Raw genomic sequence first — 15,017 nt, 5'->3', positions numbered from 1 at the left:
AACAACTAAAAGCGTAGTAAGCAGCATTTATATAAAACGGTCTACAGTGAAGAAAAACACCTGAGTTAAGTTGAAGATAAAGATATCTGTGACTTTTTTTCAGTCAACTGCAGTGGTGAAGTCAGGTATTTTCAAATCGTTCCACAAGGCACATCATTTCGTCTATTGGAAACAGGCAACGAGTTTACTTCTTTGTGTGACCTTGTGGCACACTACAAGGAAAACGACATTACAAATTCCAATAACACTGTTTATGACCAACACTGGGGCAGGTTAACTACATTATTTATCAACGATCCCAGAAGAATTGAATAACCATTCAAGAGTTCTTCAATCCCCATTATCCCAACAAAATGTAATGCGGTTGACCCTAAACCACTGTAACTCTATCGTATAATTATGTAAACATGCACGCACGCAAAAATACACACACACATACACACACACACACACACACACACACACACACACACACACACAAACACACACACACAATCACACACACACACACACACATGCGCGAGTCACTCACAAACCCACACACGCACGTGCGCATGAACGCTCATACGATCGAGTGTGCCTGTGTGCACAACTATTACAGACCATATTTGCATTACAGTAGATACGTTTCTGTTCGTTTTTCATATAGACATGTTTTAGTTGTCACTTGTTGTAGAGTTTGAAAAAACAAGAAAACAAAAAAAATGTTCACACTTGTTTTTGTGTTGGAACCATGAATACAACATTACATACGTTATTCTTTGCTGTATTGTGTTGTACTGCCAATATTACATTAGTGGTGGCTTAAAAATTAGTTGATGACTTTAGTCATTAAAAATCTGAAAATTGTTAAAAAAAAAATAATTATAAAACGACCCAAATTTACGTTCATCCTATTCTCCATCATTTTCTGATTCCAAAAACATATAAATATGTTATATTTGGATTAAACACAAGCTCTGAAAATTAAAAATATAAACATTATTATAAAAATTAAATTTTCCAAATCATTTTAAAAACACTTTCATCTTATTCCTTGTCGGTTCCTAATTTTAAAAACATATAGATATGATATGTTTTGATTAAAAACACGCTCAGAAAGTTAAAACGAAGAGAGGTACAGAAAAGCGTGCTATCCTTCTCAGCGCAACTACTACCCCGCTCTTCTTGTCAATTTCACTGCCTTTGCCATGAGCGATGGACTGACGATGCTACGAGTATATACGGTCTTGCTGAAAAATTGCATTGCGTTCAGTTTCATTCTGTGAGTTCGACAGCTACTTGACTAAATGTTGTATTTTCGCCTTACGCGACTTGTTTTGTTACATAATCACGTCACAGAGTATAACTTTTTCTTATCATTTGTTTTTCATGGATGCATAGAGTTTACTAGAGTTCCTATGTTTAGATGTGCATATGAGCGTGCCTTAATTCCCACTGATATGAGAGGATGATGGTGAACTATTGCAGCTGTGTCTTGAAACAATGCACATTTATTGGACATATATAGCCGCTTACAATTAATTTATATTGACTCACCAGTCCGTCTCTCTTTCTTAAAAGTCTTAGATTGTGTTGATATTTGGAAAGACGGAACGCGCAGTACTGAAACTGTTCTTTATTTCGGACTATAAACCTGTTGTTGATTGTTGTGTTTAAATACACAGAGACTAACACTTTCAGCTTACACAGAGAATATGACTGTACCAGCCCGTTTAATGTTTAAATGGGTTTCCAACTATTGACATTACACATTTAATTACATTGAAAACAAATGTAAGTATATGTTGCACAGCTATTTTTTTGGAAAGGTTGCGTGTAATTTGTATTTTGAGTATAATGTATTCAGTGGTTGTTTTTTTTAAGCAGAAGAGCAGTTCACATGGACAACATGCTATAGTCTGTCGTCCTGCGATAAAAGCATGGTGACCACAAACACATCACTGTAACTTCTGCTGATTGTATTATAACTATATTGACTTTTTTAAATGCATCATAGTTATCGTTTGCCAACGACGACAGGTTCCCATATTTAAGCCATTAGTACGTCAAAGTGCCTACCTTGGCAGAGTGAGTTTTATGAAGTCTTGCATTAAAGTATATTGTTTTAACCTCATTTAAAATTAAAACTTAAGCACAAAAAACAATACCACACCTTCACCATATGTATGATGTTGTAGTCTAATATATAGCCACTGCACCTCATCATTAGACAATGCTGTGTGTGTTCAGTGTGCCCGATGTGTGTGGTGGGAACCCTTAAAAGCTAAACGAAATTCACACATAATGATAATGAAAGCAAAGGAATCGTTTTGGCAGTTATGCACGCCTTGAGAAAAAAAGCAGACTTATGTTGTTAGAAAGCATCCCATTTACGCTTTAATTCCTTCAAAACGTGTATATATTTTGTGCTATTCTTGAATATTGTACAATGATTGGAACTGAACTAAGATTTGTGCCATGAACATACTCTATTATAAACTTGTTTGGTTTTAGCAGTTTTAGTATGTAGTGGTAGCAGTACCATTTAGAAGTGGGAAAAAGGGGCCCGTTGGGGCACTCTCCATAAATAGGTTTTCTTGCTGGTGTGGTGCTATTGAATCGAGTTTTCTTACAGACTGGGATGACAGTTACGTTTTTTACATTTAGTCAAGTTTTGACTAAATATGTAGAGGTTACATGCCGAGTCTCAGTGATTATCAAAAATAATGGTCGAAGTTAGCGGATCATGAAAAATGCGAGCTTTAGCGAGCTTTTTCATGACCGCGAACTGAGACCATTATTTTTTATAATCACTGAGACGAGGTGTGTAACCTCTTTATTCCTCCTTTCTTCAGTTATTCAAAGAAAAGAGGAGGTTTTTTGCGAAAGTTTGATCGAATCCTATTCACTCAACCAGTCAACCTGCGCAGGCGATCGATTAATGCGCGGTTGTATAGTTCCGTGCAAATCATTCCATTCTGTTAACACTTCTTGTCAGTTTTCCTATTTTGGACTAAAATCAAGTACACAGATATGCTGTTATTCTGCTGTGGCGGCAAAGGCAGATATTGTGTGTTCTGTATATGTTTTGGTATCGGTTAGGAAAATGTTCTTTCGTCAAATGGGACTAGCAGACGAACTTTTGCACCCGTGTTCCAACGTTAAAAACTGTATGAAGTTAAGTTTTCTGGGGAAAATAGTGTATGAAACCGCTTTATGTTGTTTAAATTGATGAGATGTGTGCATTTGGTTGCGTGTGATCTGTTTATTAAATGAAATATTGTTGAAAACTGACCGTCGGATTGCAGTCTGTTGTCGAAGAAACTGAGTGAAAAGAAGGGGAACTACTCTTGTCGCTAGACAAAGTATGAGTTACTTGCCTTGGGAAATTGCTTGTGATGAACGTCTGATCTAGATTCAGAAAACAACCGAACTCATGGATTTTATATGGAGATTCATGTGTTCAGGCCTGTAGTTGTTAATTTAAATGCGGTATGTTTGTATTGTTTGCTCCAGAGATGTATACTTCGTACATTAGAGCGTTCGGAACTTTTCAGTCGCAAAAAGTAGTACCGAAACAGAACAGCTTCTCAACCCATTGCACTATCGAGGATTCAGGCTGTTGCTGGGTCGTTATTTGTTTGGTTGCTGGGTCATTATCGAAAAATAACTACCCCTACAAGTTTACAGAGGTAAAGAAGCAGAGGGGGGAATAAATTAATGTAGAGGGGGGAATCGAGACGAGGGTCATATGGTGTATGTGTGTCTGTGTGTGTGTGTGTGTGTAGAGCGATTCGGAGAAAACTACTGGACCGATCTTTATAAAATTTGACATGAGAGTTCCTGGGTATGAAATCCCCAGACCTTTTTTTCATTTTTTTGATAAATGTCTTTGATGACGTCATATCCGGCTTTTCGTGAAAGTTGAGGCGGCACTGTCACGCTCTCATTTTTCAACCAAATTGATTGAAATTCTGGTCAAGTATTCTTCGACGAAGCCCGGACTTCGGTATTGCATTTCAGCTTGGTGGCTTAAAAATTAATTTATGACTTTGGTCATTAAAAATCTGAAAATTGTAAAAAAAATATATATATTATAAAACGATTCCAATTTACGTTCATCTTATTTTCCATCATGTTCTGATTCCAAAAACATATACATATGTTCTATTTGGATTAAAAACAAGCTCTGAAAATTAAAAATATAAAAATTATTATCAAATTGTTTTTTTCCAAATCAATTTAAAAACACTTTCCGCTTATTCCTTGTCGGTTCCTGATTCCAAAAACATATAGATATGATATGTTTGGATTAAAAACACGCTCAGAAAGTTAAAACGAAGAGAGGTACAGAAAAGCGTGCTATCCTTCTCAGCGCAACTACTACCCCGCTCTTCTTGTCAATTTCACTGCCTTCGCCATAAGCGGTGGACTGACGATGCTACGAGTATACGGTCTTGCTGAAAAATTGCATTGCGTTCAGTTTTATTCTGTGAGTTCGACAGCTACTTGACTAAATGTTGTATTTTCGCCTTACGCGACTTGTTTGGATATTTTGACTGGCAATCGTATAGCTTTTTGTGAGTAAACATGTGTTTTTTGCACGAGTTGGTTCTTTATGTGTATGACCGGTTTTTACCCTGCCATTAATGCAGGTTTACTGTATAGGGTGTTACTCATGATAGTGGCTTGAGTTCAACAAATAAAGAGTAACGCTTGATAAGTTGTTCATGTGTTTGTGTGTGTGTGTGTGTGTGTGTGTGTGTGTGTGTGTGTGTGTGACTGTGTGTAAGTGTGTGTGTGTGTGTGTGTGTGTGTCAGTGTGTGTGTGTAAGCGTGTGTGTGTGTGTGTGTGTGTGTGTGTGTGTGTGTGTGTGTGAGTGTGTGGCAGGCGGCATTATTGTTTCATCACTGTCTTTCCTCGTATCAAGTTATACAAAAACGTTTTTAGTTTGTGGTAATGTGTTGTTCCATCGTACAAGCAGAGTATCTATAAAAGAAAACGCATGCTAGCTTTCCACAACAAAACTAATGACTGTTAAAACTGTTGAGACTTTATCACAGAAAAGAATCCAACGCAAAATGAACACCCAAGTAATGGCAGATTCACATACTACTTTCCAGTGTGTAACGGCAATGCTGCATTTTGGCAGAGTCAGAGTCAAAATACAAATGAGTCTCAGTAACAAAGTAAGCTGTATAGTGAAATTCAAAGGGCTGTGCCTGCTATCCAGTAGTTTCCGGGTTAGTTTATTGATCCAGTCAGCGTAGGTCGTGCTGTTTCTCAAGGACGTAGACATTCATGAACACTTTGTTGCCCGCTGAAATAATGTCCTCCACGAAATAAAGGTCTGTATGTCTTGTTTAAGCCATAGGAAGGCAAACATACCAGTATTACCAGAGATGCTGTTAATTTTGTGATTATTCTGATCGAGTCTGTGGTTGAAGGTATGATATGTATATGACTGAAATAAGTGTCCAACACTGCATGACTTCATAATCAACGTTTTTATACGACTGTTTCTGCCGTTTTAAAACGCACTTGACCTCAAGAGGTCATCCGAACTCGATGCCCGTTTATTATACAAAAAGTAATAACATAAAACAAATAGAGTTGTTCACAGAAAATATGACCCTAGCAAACTATGTTGCTTTAACCTCAGAACTTATTCTAAAGACTATATTTTCACAGTATATATTTTTCACATGTGACTATAGGCAAGCTTTCGCAATGCATTTCTTTCTTCACATAGGTCGACCAAAATGGGAAATCCCGATTTACTGTGAAATAGGCTTAGGCAACTGCTCGCAGTCAGAGAATGAAGTAAGCCTTTAGTGAATAGAGAAAGGGAGAGCAAAATAATTGTGAATGAGTCAGCTAACGCTGCTTCGAATTGCTCTTGGTATCATTCATGATTTCCCGATATGATAAACAAATAACCATTGTGAACAAAATGTTGAAATAGAAGTCCGTACATGCCGTAAAACAGTGTGCATTGTGTCAATTTAAAATGGCTCTACTTAACTTGTTCATTGTTCATGTGTAATGTATTTAGTGTCATTTATTATGTATGTGTTTATTGTTTGCTTACTACGTATTAGTATTTGCCTATTATTTATCTATTGTGTATTGTGTCACAAGCTCAAGTGTTCATTTGGCAGATGACAATGTGTTATCAGCATTTCAAATTGTAATGGCTGTAGGAGTAAAGGAGTTTATAAACGGATGTTTTTCAGAGCATCTTTGCCATAGGCAACCTGAGTAGCCTGCCTAACGACAGTACGTCAAATTATGTGTGGAGAGGATTTGATGTAGCTCAAACTTTGACAGCTTTCTTGTTGAGAGCACATATGTCAGAGATTGATGCCTGTTATAACCTCCGATGATTTTACCCCAAAGGCCGACGCTTCGTTTCCAGTCTACGTACTTTGTTTAAACAGTCAAACTGCCACGGTGACGAACCTGGTTACATTATAGAATAGTTGTTCAACCAAAGATATGTACATATTTTCTAAAATATATGTTTTAACATTACATCTTCATACATTCCGTAACCGATACATACGCTGATTAAACTTATTGCAACTAAAATCAACATGTACAGAAACAGAGAGACATTGATCAGTGCCTGATCCAAGATACTTACATCCTGTGACTTCATTTCTTTTATTCTGTGGTGATGGGAGCAATTTTGTTTTTGTTTTGTTGGTGCCTGTTTCCAACGCACAACTCTTTTATCTTTTTGAAATTCAGTCCGTTAACTGCTATTTTCCAAATCCAGCGTGTAAATAAATAAACAAATAAAGAAATTATAGTGTGCAACATAAAGTATAATGTGCGTGCGTGAGTACGTACTTGCCTGCGTATGTTGTGTGTGTGTGTGTGTGTGTGTGTGTGTGTGTGTGTGCGTGTGTGTGTGTGTGTGTGTGTGTGTGTGTGTGTGTGTGTGTGTGTGTGTGTTTCTCAGTCCCCTTAATTCTTCCGTCCATTGTTTTACTCATTAGCTGTTCAATAGTGGAGTTTAAACCCTCGGTTATGTATGTCCTGTCCGATTCACGGAATTTCCCAATTTGCGGATATATACACTCGAGTCAAAAAGTAAACCAACACTGATATTTGGTGTTTTTGTGTTAGAAAAGAGAATTTTGTTTTAATTGAAACTCAACAGATTGTGCTTAAATTAAGTTGTGCATAACGTAGTCAGACATGGTTTAAGTTGTGTTTACATGAGTTTAACGACATAATCTTACAAAGAGTTCCGCAAATTGCCCAACATTGAACACCTTGATGTTGAGGAAAAAAGTGTATACAGAACAAGTCACAGGACAAATGTTGTGACGCAAAAAACAAGTGTCGGCAAGCACACATACTATTACTATGTCTTTCAGCTCTCTGTTTACGGTCAACGGTGGATGTTGCCTCCCCTGGCTCTATTGTTCTCAATATTCCTATTTGAAAGGATACTCTGTAGTTTTTCGACTTTTCCCTCCAAAACCTGGCATACTCTTCTTGGACAGCTGTTGAGAGCATGGCTGGTCTGTTTGCAATTGATTATCACCCACTGAGGGTCATCTGCTTGAACACTTTAAGACTTAGCCTGCTCACCCATCCATGGAGAGGCTGTTGGTTAAGATATAAGCCGGCACGATCGATTCTCGAATGATCGTTCTTCACGTTATCGTCCAACAGTGTAAAGTACCTGACAGAGTATCAGTCGGATATATCCCTACACTGGTTGACCTTAAGCATCAGTCACACGCACAACTCAATCGTTGAGATTCATACGCGCGATTCAGTCTCAAGCCGATCGCACATCACATCGTAGGCCATTGACCCGTCACACGGTGAACGATAGACGAACGATTGACGAACGATAACTCCACACGAGCTCGGCGGAAGTGACGTGTCACAGCTAGTGAACATGGCAAACGCGCTTTGCGAGAGCAGACGCTAATGATCTAACATCGCTCTACTTTTCTGACAAATACCTTTCAGCATTACGCCTTTGCGAGAAATAAAGTTTCCAGACAGTTGCAATCGATGTTTCCTGACCGCTGTACACTCCTAAAACGTCTCCTTTATATCTGAGTAAAAAAACTGTTCTACCAAAAAGTTTTGAATCGACGAAGAGACGTTGTCCGCCACTGTCCGCCATTATTTTACATCACGGCGTGAAGGCCGCAACGACGCGTTCTGATTGGCTCTGCCCCTGCGATTGACTGACGACTGGGTCGCAGGAATAGAACAAGTTCTAAAGCTCAAAGCTACGAGGGAATCGCATGAGACTGAGTCGCAGACTTGTCGTAGCTATTTTCCGCGACTGAGTCGCCCGTGTGACAGGGTAACTATATCGCGCGATTGAGTCGCGTCTCATAACTCATAACTCATAACTCATAACATTTTATTGATCCAACAAAGGAAATTAAATTGGTCATTCAGTCTCAAGCCGATCGCACATCACATCTGTGACGGCCCTCTTAATTAAGCCTTTGTTAACGTAAGGCGGAATCTCGGGTGCAGCTTAGGCACACTCACACACCAAGGGATTTGTCTACGTGTGACCTTACCTTAAGGTTTTGAAAACAAATTACTAAGAATTCTGCCGATAAACATGCGGCTCCAACCACCTTCGAAGTCACTTAATCAAGTTTACCATAACGTAAACTATCTGACTTGTTTAGCATGTGAAAAACTGTAATGACCGTAACATGAACACTTGAGTGAACCATGTTGGAAAAGTGAGATATACTCACGTCAATGTTGTTTTTTTCCAGTTTACACAGTAAACATTAAGCTAGATATGTATGCTTTTTTTTATAAATGATATTGATAAAGCCGAATAATTAAAAACAGATAATCAATATAATATTGCACAATAGGGTTGTTTAAATTTTGAGCTTCAGTTTATTTGTTTTAACGGACACTCTATGCATCAGAAGCAAAACACACACAAAGACCCTTGTGTACAGGAAATATCAAATGTTCAAAGAACAATCGCATTAAGCTCGTATTAGTGTTATTTGTTTGTATGTCGGCCAATTTGAAAAGCAGCATTGATGTTCCAAGAAGGAATATTTTCTCGCCCACGCATAGGTCTGATACGTACATTTAAACTATAACAATGTTCAAAACGGCAAGGATAATGAGAACGACCATGGATCGACCTCAGCAAAGAAGATTACTCTGGTTAACTGTTGTGGGTGCTTTGCAGTGTTCTACTGCTACCAACAACTGTAAGTATAAGTGCAAATATGCACTCACACACATTAACGGGCAGGCAGTCAAAAAACAAACAAAGCGCACATTGTTGGAACGTTGATATTGACAACAATACGTTAGAATCACAAACATATCGACTCAACGGTCTTTTAAGTAAACAGACACACACATAGTCACAACAAACTTATCTTCATGAAATGTTTGACCGTTGGCAGTCTCTTTGTTTTTGGATTTGGGCAGGCAGCCAACCACATGCTGACACACACACACATCATTCAAAATAAAAGAACATAAGCAAAGTTTATGACAGAACATAACAATGGAATAGTGTGTGTTTGCGTGTGTGTGTGTGTGTGTGTGTGTGTGTGTGTGTCTGTGTGCGAGCGTTGTGTGCGTGCGCGCATGCGTACGTGCCTGCATACGTGAGTGTGCGTGCCTGTCGGTGTGTGTGTGTGTGTGTGTGTGTGTGTGTGTGTGTGTTGTGTGCGTGCGCGCATGCGTACGTGCCTGCATACGTGAGTGTGCGTGCCTATCGGTGTGTGTGTGTGTGTGTGTGTGGGTGTGTGTGGGTGTGGGTGTATGTGTGTAATACTTATTTATCAATCTTAAAATGTATGCTGTATGCTGAAGCATCTTTATGGCAGGTGCTCAGATCATCTTCCCCACCTTGCCTTCAAGCATAAATGTCACAGTGGCTGAAAATACAGAGGTATCTCTGCCTTTTAGTCTCGACACCAGCAAGTGCAAGGTCTCTGGAGATCACTACACGATCTATGTTTCTTCAAGGCCTCGAGATGAAGATGCTTGCATAATCAAACTCGTTAATGGGAAATGCACGTCGATTCTGCAAGACGTCTGTCGCTGCAGAGATGACAACGAAGGAGGTGGTGTCCTTTTTACAAAGATTATGACCAGAAAAGATAGTGGGGCATGGATGTGGAAAACAAATGACCACAGCTCAAAAAAGGAGATCTACTTTCACATAAATTGTGAGTTGAAGTGTATTTTTAATGATATTGTTGATGGTGTTGTTGTTGTTGTTGTTTTTGGCGCACTTGTAGTTGTTGTTATTTGTGTAAGCGTGTTTGATTGTGTGTATTCGTTTGTCATGTGTATGTTCTTTTTTGTGTGTGAGCATGCTTTTATTAGTTTCTTAGTGTTTGTGTGTGTTTGTTTGTAACTAATTGAACATGTCAAATAGATGACATTTTAGAAACAATATCTAAATGAAAATTGCTTTTGTTTATGAGCTGTACAAACACAGATACAATGTTTTTTTCTATGTGTAACAGCCCAGTCAGCCGGAAAAAGCCAGACCACGTCTCCCAGCTCGACAACCTTAAAGTTCAAAGAGAAAAGCCCCACAGAGATGCGAACGCCGAATGTAAATGATCGCAAAGGAGTTACTGCTAAACACGACGTTACCAAGACAAATGCAGTCCAGAAGGAGATACAAGACAACGGCAGTAAGACCAACGATGGTGTTGTCGACAAAGACAGTGGTGATGAGGCACAGAGTGATTCAAATATGGGTCCAGTCTTTGTTGGAGTGAACGTTGGAGCCTTCATTCTCGTGGCCATCATCGTCTTCGTGGTTCTGCGTAGACGTCAGAAAAATAGTGAGTGTGGTGTACGAAAGTGTGCTTTGAATTTGAATTACAACTTGCATTTCCCTTCACATGTGTGTGTATGGTCTCTGTGATATGTCTCCCAACCTCAAAGGGAATTTGCTTAAAACCTGTGTATACGCTCAAGTGTGTGTGTGTGTGTGTGTGTGTGTGTGTATGTGTGTGCGTGCGTGCATGCATGCGTGTGTGTGTGTGTGTGTGTATGTGTGTGTGCGTGTGGGTGTGTCTGTGTGTGTGCGTGCGTGCGTACTTGCGTGTGTGTGTGTGTGTGTGTGTGTGTGTGTGTGTGTGTGTGTGTGTGTGTGTGTGTGCTTGGGATTGTGGGTGTGCGCGAGTGCGTGTGCGCGTGCGTAGGAGTGTGTATCGGTACGTGTGCGCGGGCAAGTAGATACGTTTCGTGATTATTTTCTTGTCTTCAGAAAGGAATCAACCGGTGAGCCAGCCTCCAAAAGTACCTTGTGATGGAGAATATGACGTGATGTTTGTTGGGCGACGCCCGGAACCCCTGGTTGGTGATGTCAGAAACAGCTACGAGCTACCCGGTATACCCACACAGCGACATTACGACAGACTTTCTTCTGCCCGCCGTATGTACTCTTGAGTCTATTTGATAGGACGTGTGTGGTTTTGAACGATAGCCTTGGTTACAAAATGCATCGTGAGACCAGTTTTTCTAATGTAAACATGGTTGTGTTTATAACAACTTGAGGTGTCTGTAGATGCAAAGCAAATGAATTGTTATCGAATGTGCATTTGAAATGGCTAATGAATCTAATGAATAATGTAAGCTAAGTAGGGCCACGATTTGAGTACTGTATTGTTTTGTTGTTGTTAAGCGATTCAATTATAGCTACACTATTTTCATGTCGTCCTTTTTGTGTGTGCTGCTTGACATTTTCACACAAGCGTGATGTACAACAATACTTCAATGGCATCATGCACATGGGTGTTTGTGGAAGTGGGTATGGCTGGTAGTGCGACCATTAGAAGAACAATGTTACAGTGCACTGACAGGCCTACCATTTTTGTCTCAACGTTTCTATCTGATTTGGTGCAGGTGAGACGATGAATTCAGACTACATAGAAGTACGTGAATCCGGCTACGGGTATGAACTCGTCGTTTGAACTGACGTCTTCTGTCCACCTGCTATATCCTGCTGTCCACGCTAGAACATTTCGCAGCTACCTGAGACCTCAAGTCGGCGCAGAATGAAGAGGAAGAACGTTAAAATTAAGGTTGCGATACATTGTATACACAGTTAGGTTCCATAGCCTTGGATGAGAACACAAACTGTATGCACAGAAAATAAAAACACTTCGATGAAACACGCTCAGAACGTATGCCAGATTATTGCATAGAGCTTCTACCAATAACTTTCTGTGATGCTGTATGCACAATTCTGCGTGAGTGGACAGAGACTGTTGAATGTTACGCGTCTAGATAATTACCTAGTCCTGGTAGTGAGCAGTGTTTGGATGCATGGACTGCAGTCAAATAAAGCAATATACAAGAAATGTTGGCCTGAAGCTAAAAGATCAACAATGAAAACTTAAGATCAACCATCACCGAGAACATTGTGGCTAGCTAGCCGAAACCCGAAGACCAAGACGCTGGTTTCCGGGAAACATGTGAACATATGACCTTATTTTCATGAGTACATATTTAGAGTAGCATGCCGTATATATACATTATTGTTTGATTCTGTCGTTAACATTTAACTTTTCTATTTTTTTAGATAATGAACACACTTATTAATTATTGTTTTAAGCTTCCGCGCATGAATGCAATCCCATAGTTGGGCCTACGGCACAGATTGCTCAGCCACAAACACTTTAGCAAATCCCTTGTTTAAAACAACCGCAATGGCTATAGGCCTGTAGGCTACGTTGCCGGTACCGGCAAAATAACGATATGTTACGGTAGAGGCTATTTTGCCGGTAGAGGCTCTCTCTCTCTATCTCTGGGTGTGCACTATGTGACGATGACTTGTTGAATACTCAATCTATTTCATGTGATTCATGTCTCAGATCCCTCCATCTGCAAGGCGCTGGAAAACGCTCAAGACCAAAAACCAAGTTCTGGTTCTGCAGGAACTGCTATGAATGACACACACACACACACACACACACACACACACACACACACACACACACACACACACACACATACACACACACACACACACACACATAGAGACAGAGAGTCAGCGACAATGATCATAGAGAGAGAGATGTGATGATGACTTGTTGTTTATTCAACGTCCGTATATTCAATCTATTTCATGTGATTCATGACACACACATAGCGACAGAGAGACTCAGCGACAATGATCATAGAGAGAGAGATGTGACGATGACTTGTTGTATATTCAACGTCCGTATATTCAATCTATTTCATGTGATTCATGACACACACATAGAGACAGAGAGTCAGCGAGAATGATCATAGAGAGACAATAACCAGTATTTAATTCCTTGCATAGAGATCATCGGATATTTGCCAGTTAAATTAGTGTATTTGGTGTTTTAAGAGAGAGAGAAAGAGAGAGAGAGAGAGAAAGAGAGAGAGAGAGAGAAATATGGCTTTTATTCGTGTATAAGACAAAGTTTTAAGAGAGAGAGAGAAAGAGAGAGAGAGAGAGAGAGAGAGAGAGGCAGAGAGAGAGAGAGAAAGAGAGAGAGAGAGAGAGAGAGAGAGAGAGAGAGAGAGAGAGAGAGAGAGAGAGAGAGAGAGAGAGAGAGAGAGAAATATGGTTTTTATTCGTGTATAAGACAAGGTTGTAATTGCTTTTGAAGTTTGCACATCAGAAATACAAATATTGAAGATTACTGTCTTGTGTATTGCCTTTGTGAGATGGAGAATCCGACTAGACGTTTCACTTTACTAGCTTCAGCAGCGTCCAACCGGCAAAATAGCCTCTACCGTAACTATCGTTATTTTGCCGGTACCGGCAACGTAGCCTACGTTGCCGGTACCGGCAAAATAGCCATTGTCTAAAAAAAAAAGAGGATTGGTTGCTTTACTTTAGAACTTGAGCTTATTTACCGCCGCACTGAGACCCAAAACAGCGACACTACGAAGGTTCTGAGACTAGAAAGATGTGTTAAGGTTTATGTTCAATAGTACATAAGACAAAATAGGCAACGGCTGGCAAAGGTCGTACGTATATAATTATAATCTAAAGAGATATATCCGCCAAAACAAGATGTCTGTTAGTCAATGAAACCACTACGAGACAATGCTATACAATTTAAGAGGTCACAAGTATAGTTGTCACATATCCAAGAGTTAACAGTACACCAGGGGCTTAAATTACTGTTGTCACATAATTCTTCACTGCAGGATTGCTCTCACCTTTTAACCAGTAAAATATTCAATGACTTTGTAATTACAGCTTGAACAAGATTCATAAACAATAAGTTAAGGTGCATGTTGTGTGGAGTTGGTGTGTAACACGTACATTCCATTTGCATTTGGTATTTGATATCATCGTCATGTAAAGTTACCCTCTTGCTAAGTTAATCCTAAAGTTAATCCGGGTTGCTTTCTTACTGGGGATATGTGTGTCACACGCGGGTACCTTGAACCGTGTCGGGGCATTATTTCACCACTCCTTTATCGTTTCGCTTCGTCGATCAGTTGTGTTCAACGTAAGGTGTGTTGGGGGATCTAAATCAAGGTAAAACACTAACACGGTACGTACGTAGCTTGCAGAATAGTACATCTTGTGAGGCACAGGTAGGTTTTTCCTTGATGAATATCGCTTATTTAGCGTGTAGTTCGTAAGTACGTTATACTGTATGCTTCCTGTATATCGGGGCCAACTATCCTGTACAATAGAAAAGCGCTTCACGCCGGTCCACCTCTACTTGGTAAATGTGTCCGTGTAGCTGTTAACGGGTATAGTTTCACTTGTTTTAACGAATGTAGGCCGGTAGGTCGCGGGGTTTGGGAGTCAATGGATGTGGAGTAAACATACAGGCTTGCATATCTTGTACAACAGAAACGCGCTTCACGCCGGTCCACTTCTACTTGGTAAATGTGTCCGTGTAGCTGTTGACGGGTATAGTTTCACTTGTTTTAACGAATGTAGGCCAGTAGGTCGCGCGGTTTGGGAGTCAATGGATGTGGAGTAAACATACAGGCTTGCATATCTTGTACAACAGAAACGCGCTTCACGCCGGTC

At 39.9% G+C, this 15,017-nt stretch overlaps 2 protein-coding genes across 2 annotated transcripts in view; both read left to right on the top strand.

Annotated features, from left to right (window-relative positions):
• LOC138973693 (uncharacterized) overlaps window positions 1-4,068 on the top strand; it is a 36,771-nt gene extending 32,703 nt beyond the window's left edge. The window contains exon 9 of the mRNA XM_070346423.1: window positions 104-4,068. Coding sequence (XP_070202524.1) covers window positions 104-315 — 212 coding nt within the window. The 3' untranslated portion in view covers window positions 316-4,068. The remainder of the gene's footprint in view (window positions 1-103) is intronic.
• A 5,771-nt stretch (window positions 4,069-9,839) lies between these two features.
• Window positions 9,840-12,669, top strand: LOC138974688 (uncharacterized). The gene is made up of 4 exons (XM_070347408.1): window positions 9,840-10,086; window positions 10,495-10,821; window positions 11,250-11,417; window positions 11,888-12,669. Exons 1-4 carry the CDS (start codon window positions 9,840-9,842, stop codon window positions 11,953-11,955), a joined length of 810 nt encoding a protein of 269 aa, XP_070203509.1. The 3' UTR covers window positions 11,956-12,669.
• Window positions 12,670-15,017: the final 2,348 nt, after the last annotated feature.

Source organism: Littorina saxatilis, linkage group LG8, assembly GCF_037325665.1.
Source record: "Littorina saxatilis isolate snail1 linkage group LG8, US_GU_Lsax_2.0, whole genome shotgun sequence".
NCBI classification, from domain to species: domain Eukaryota; kingdom Metazoa; phylum Mollusca; class Gastropoda; order Littorinimorpha; family Littorinidae; genus Littorina; species Littorina saxatilis.
The sequence above is the reverse complement of the archived record's forward strand: the minus strand, read 5'-3'. Positions and strand labels throughout refer to the sequence as shown.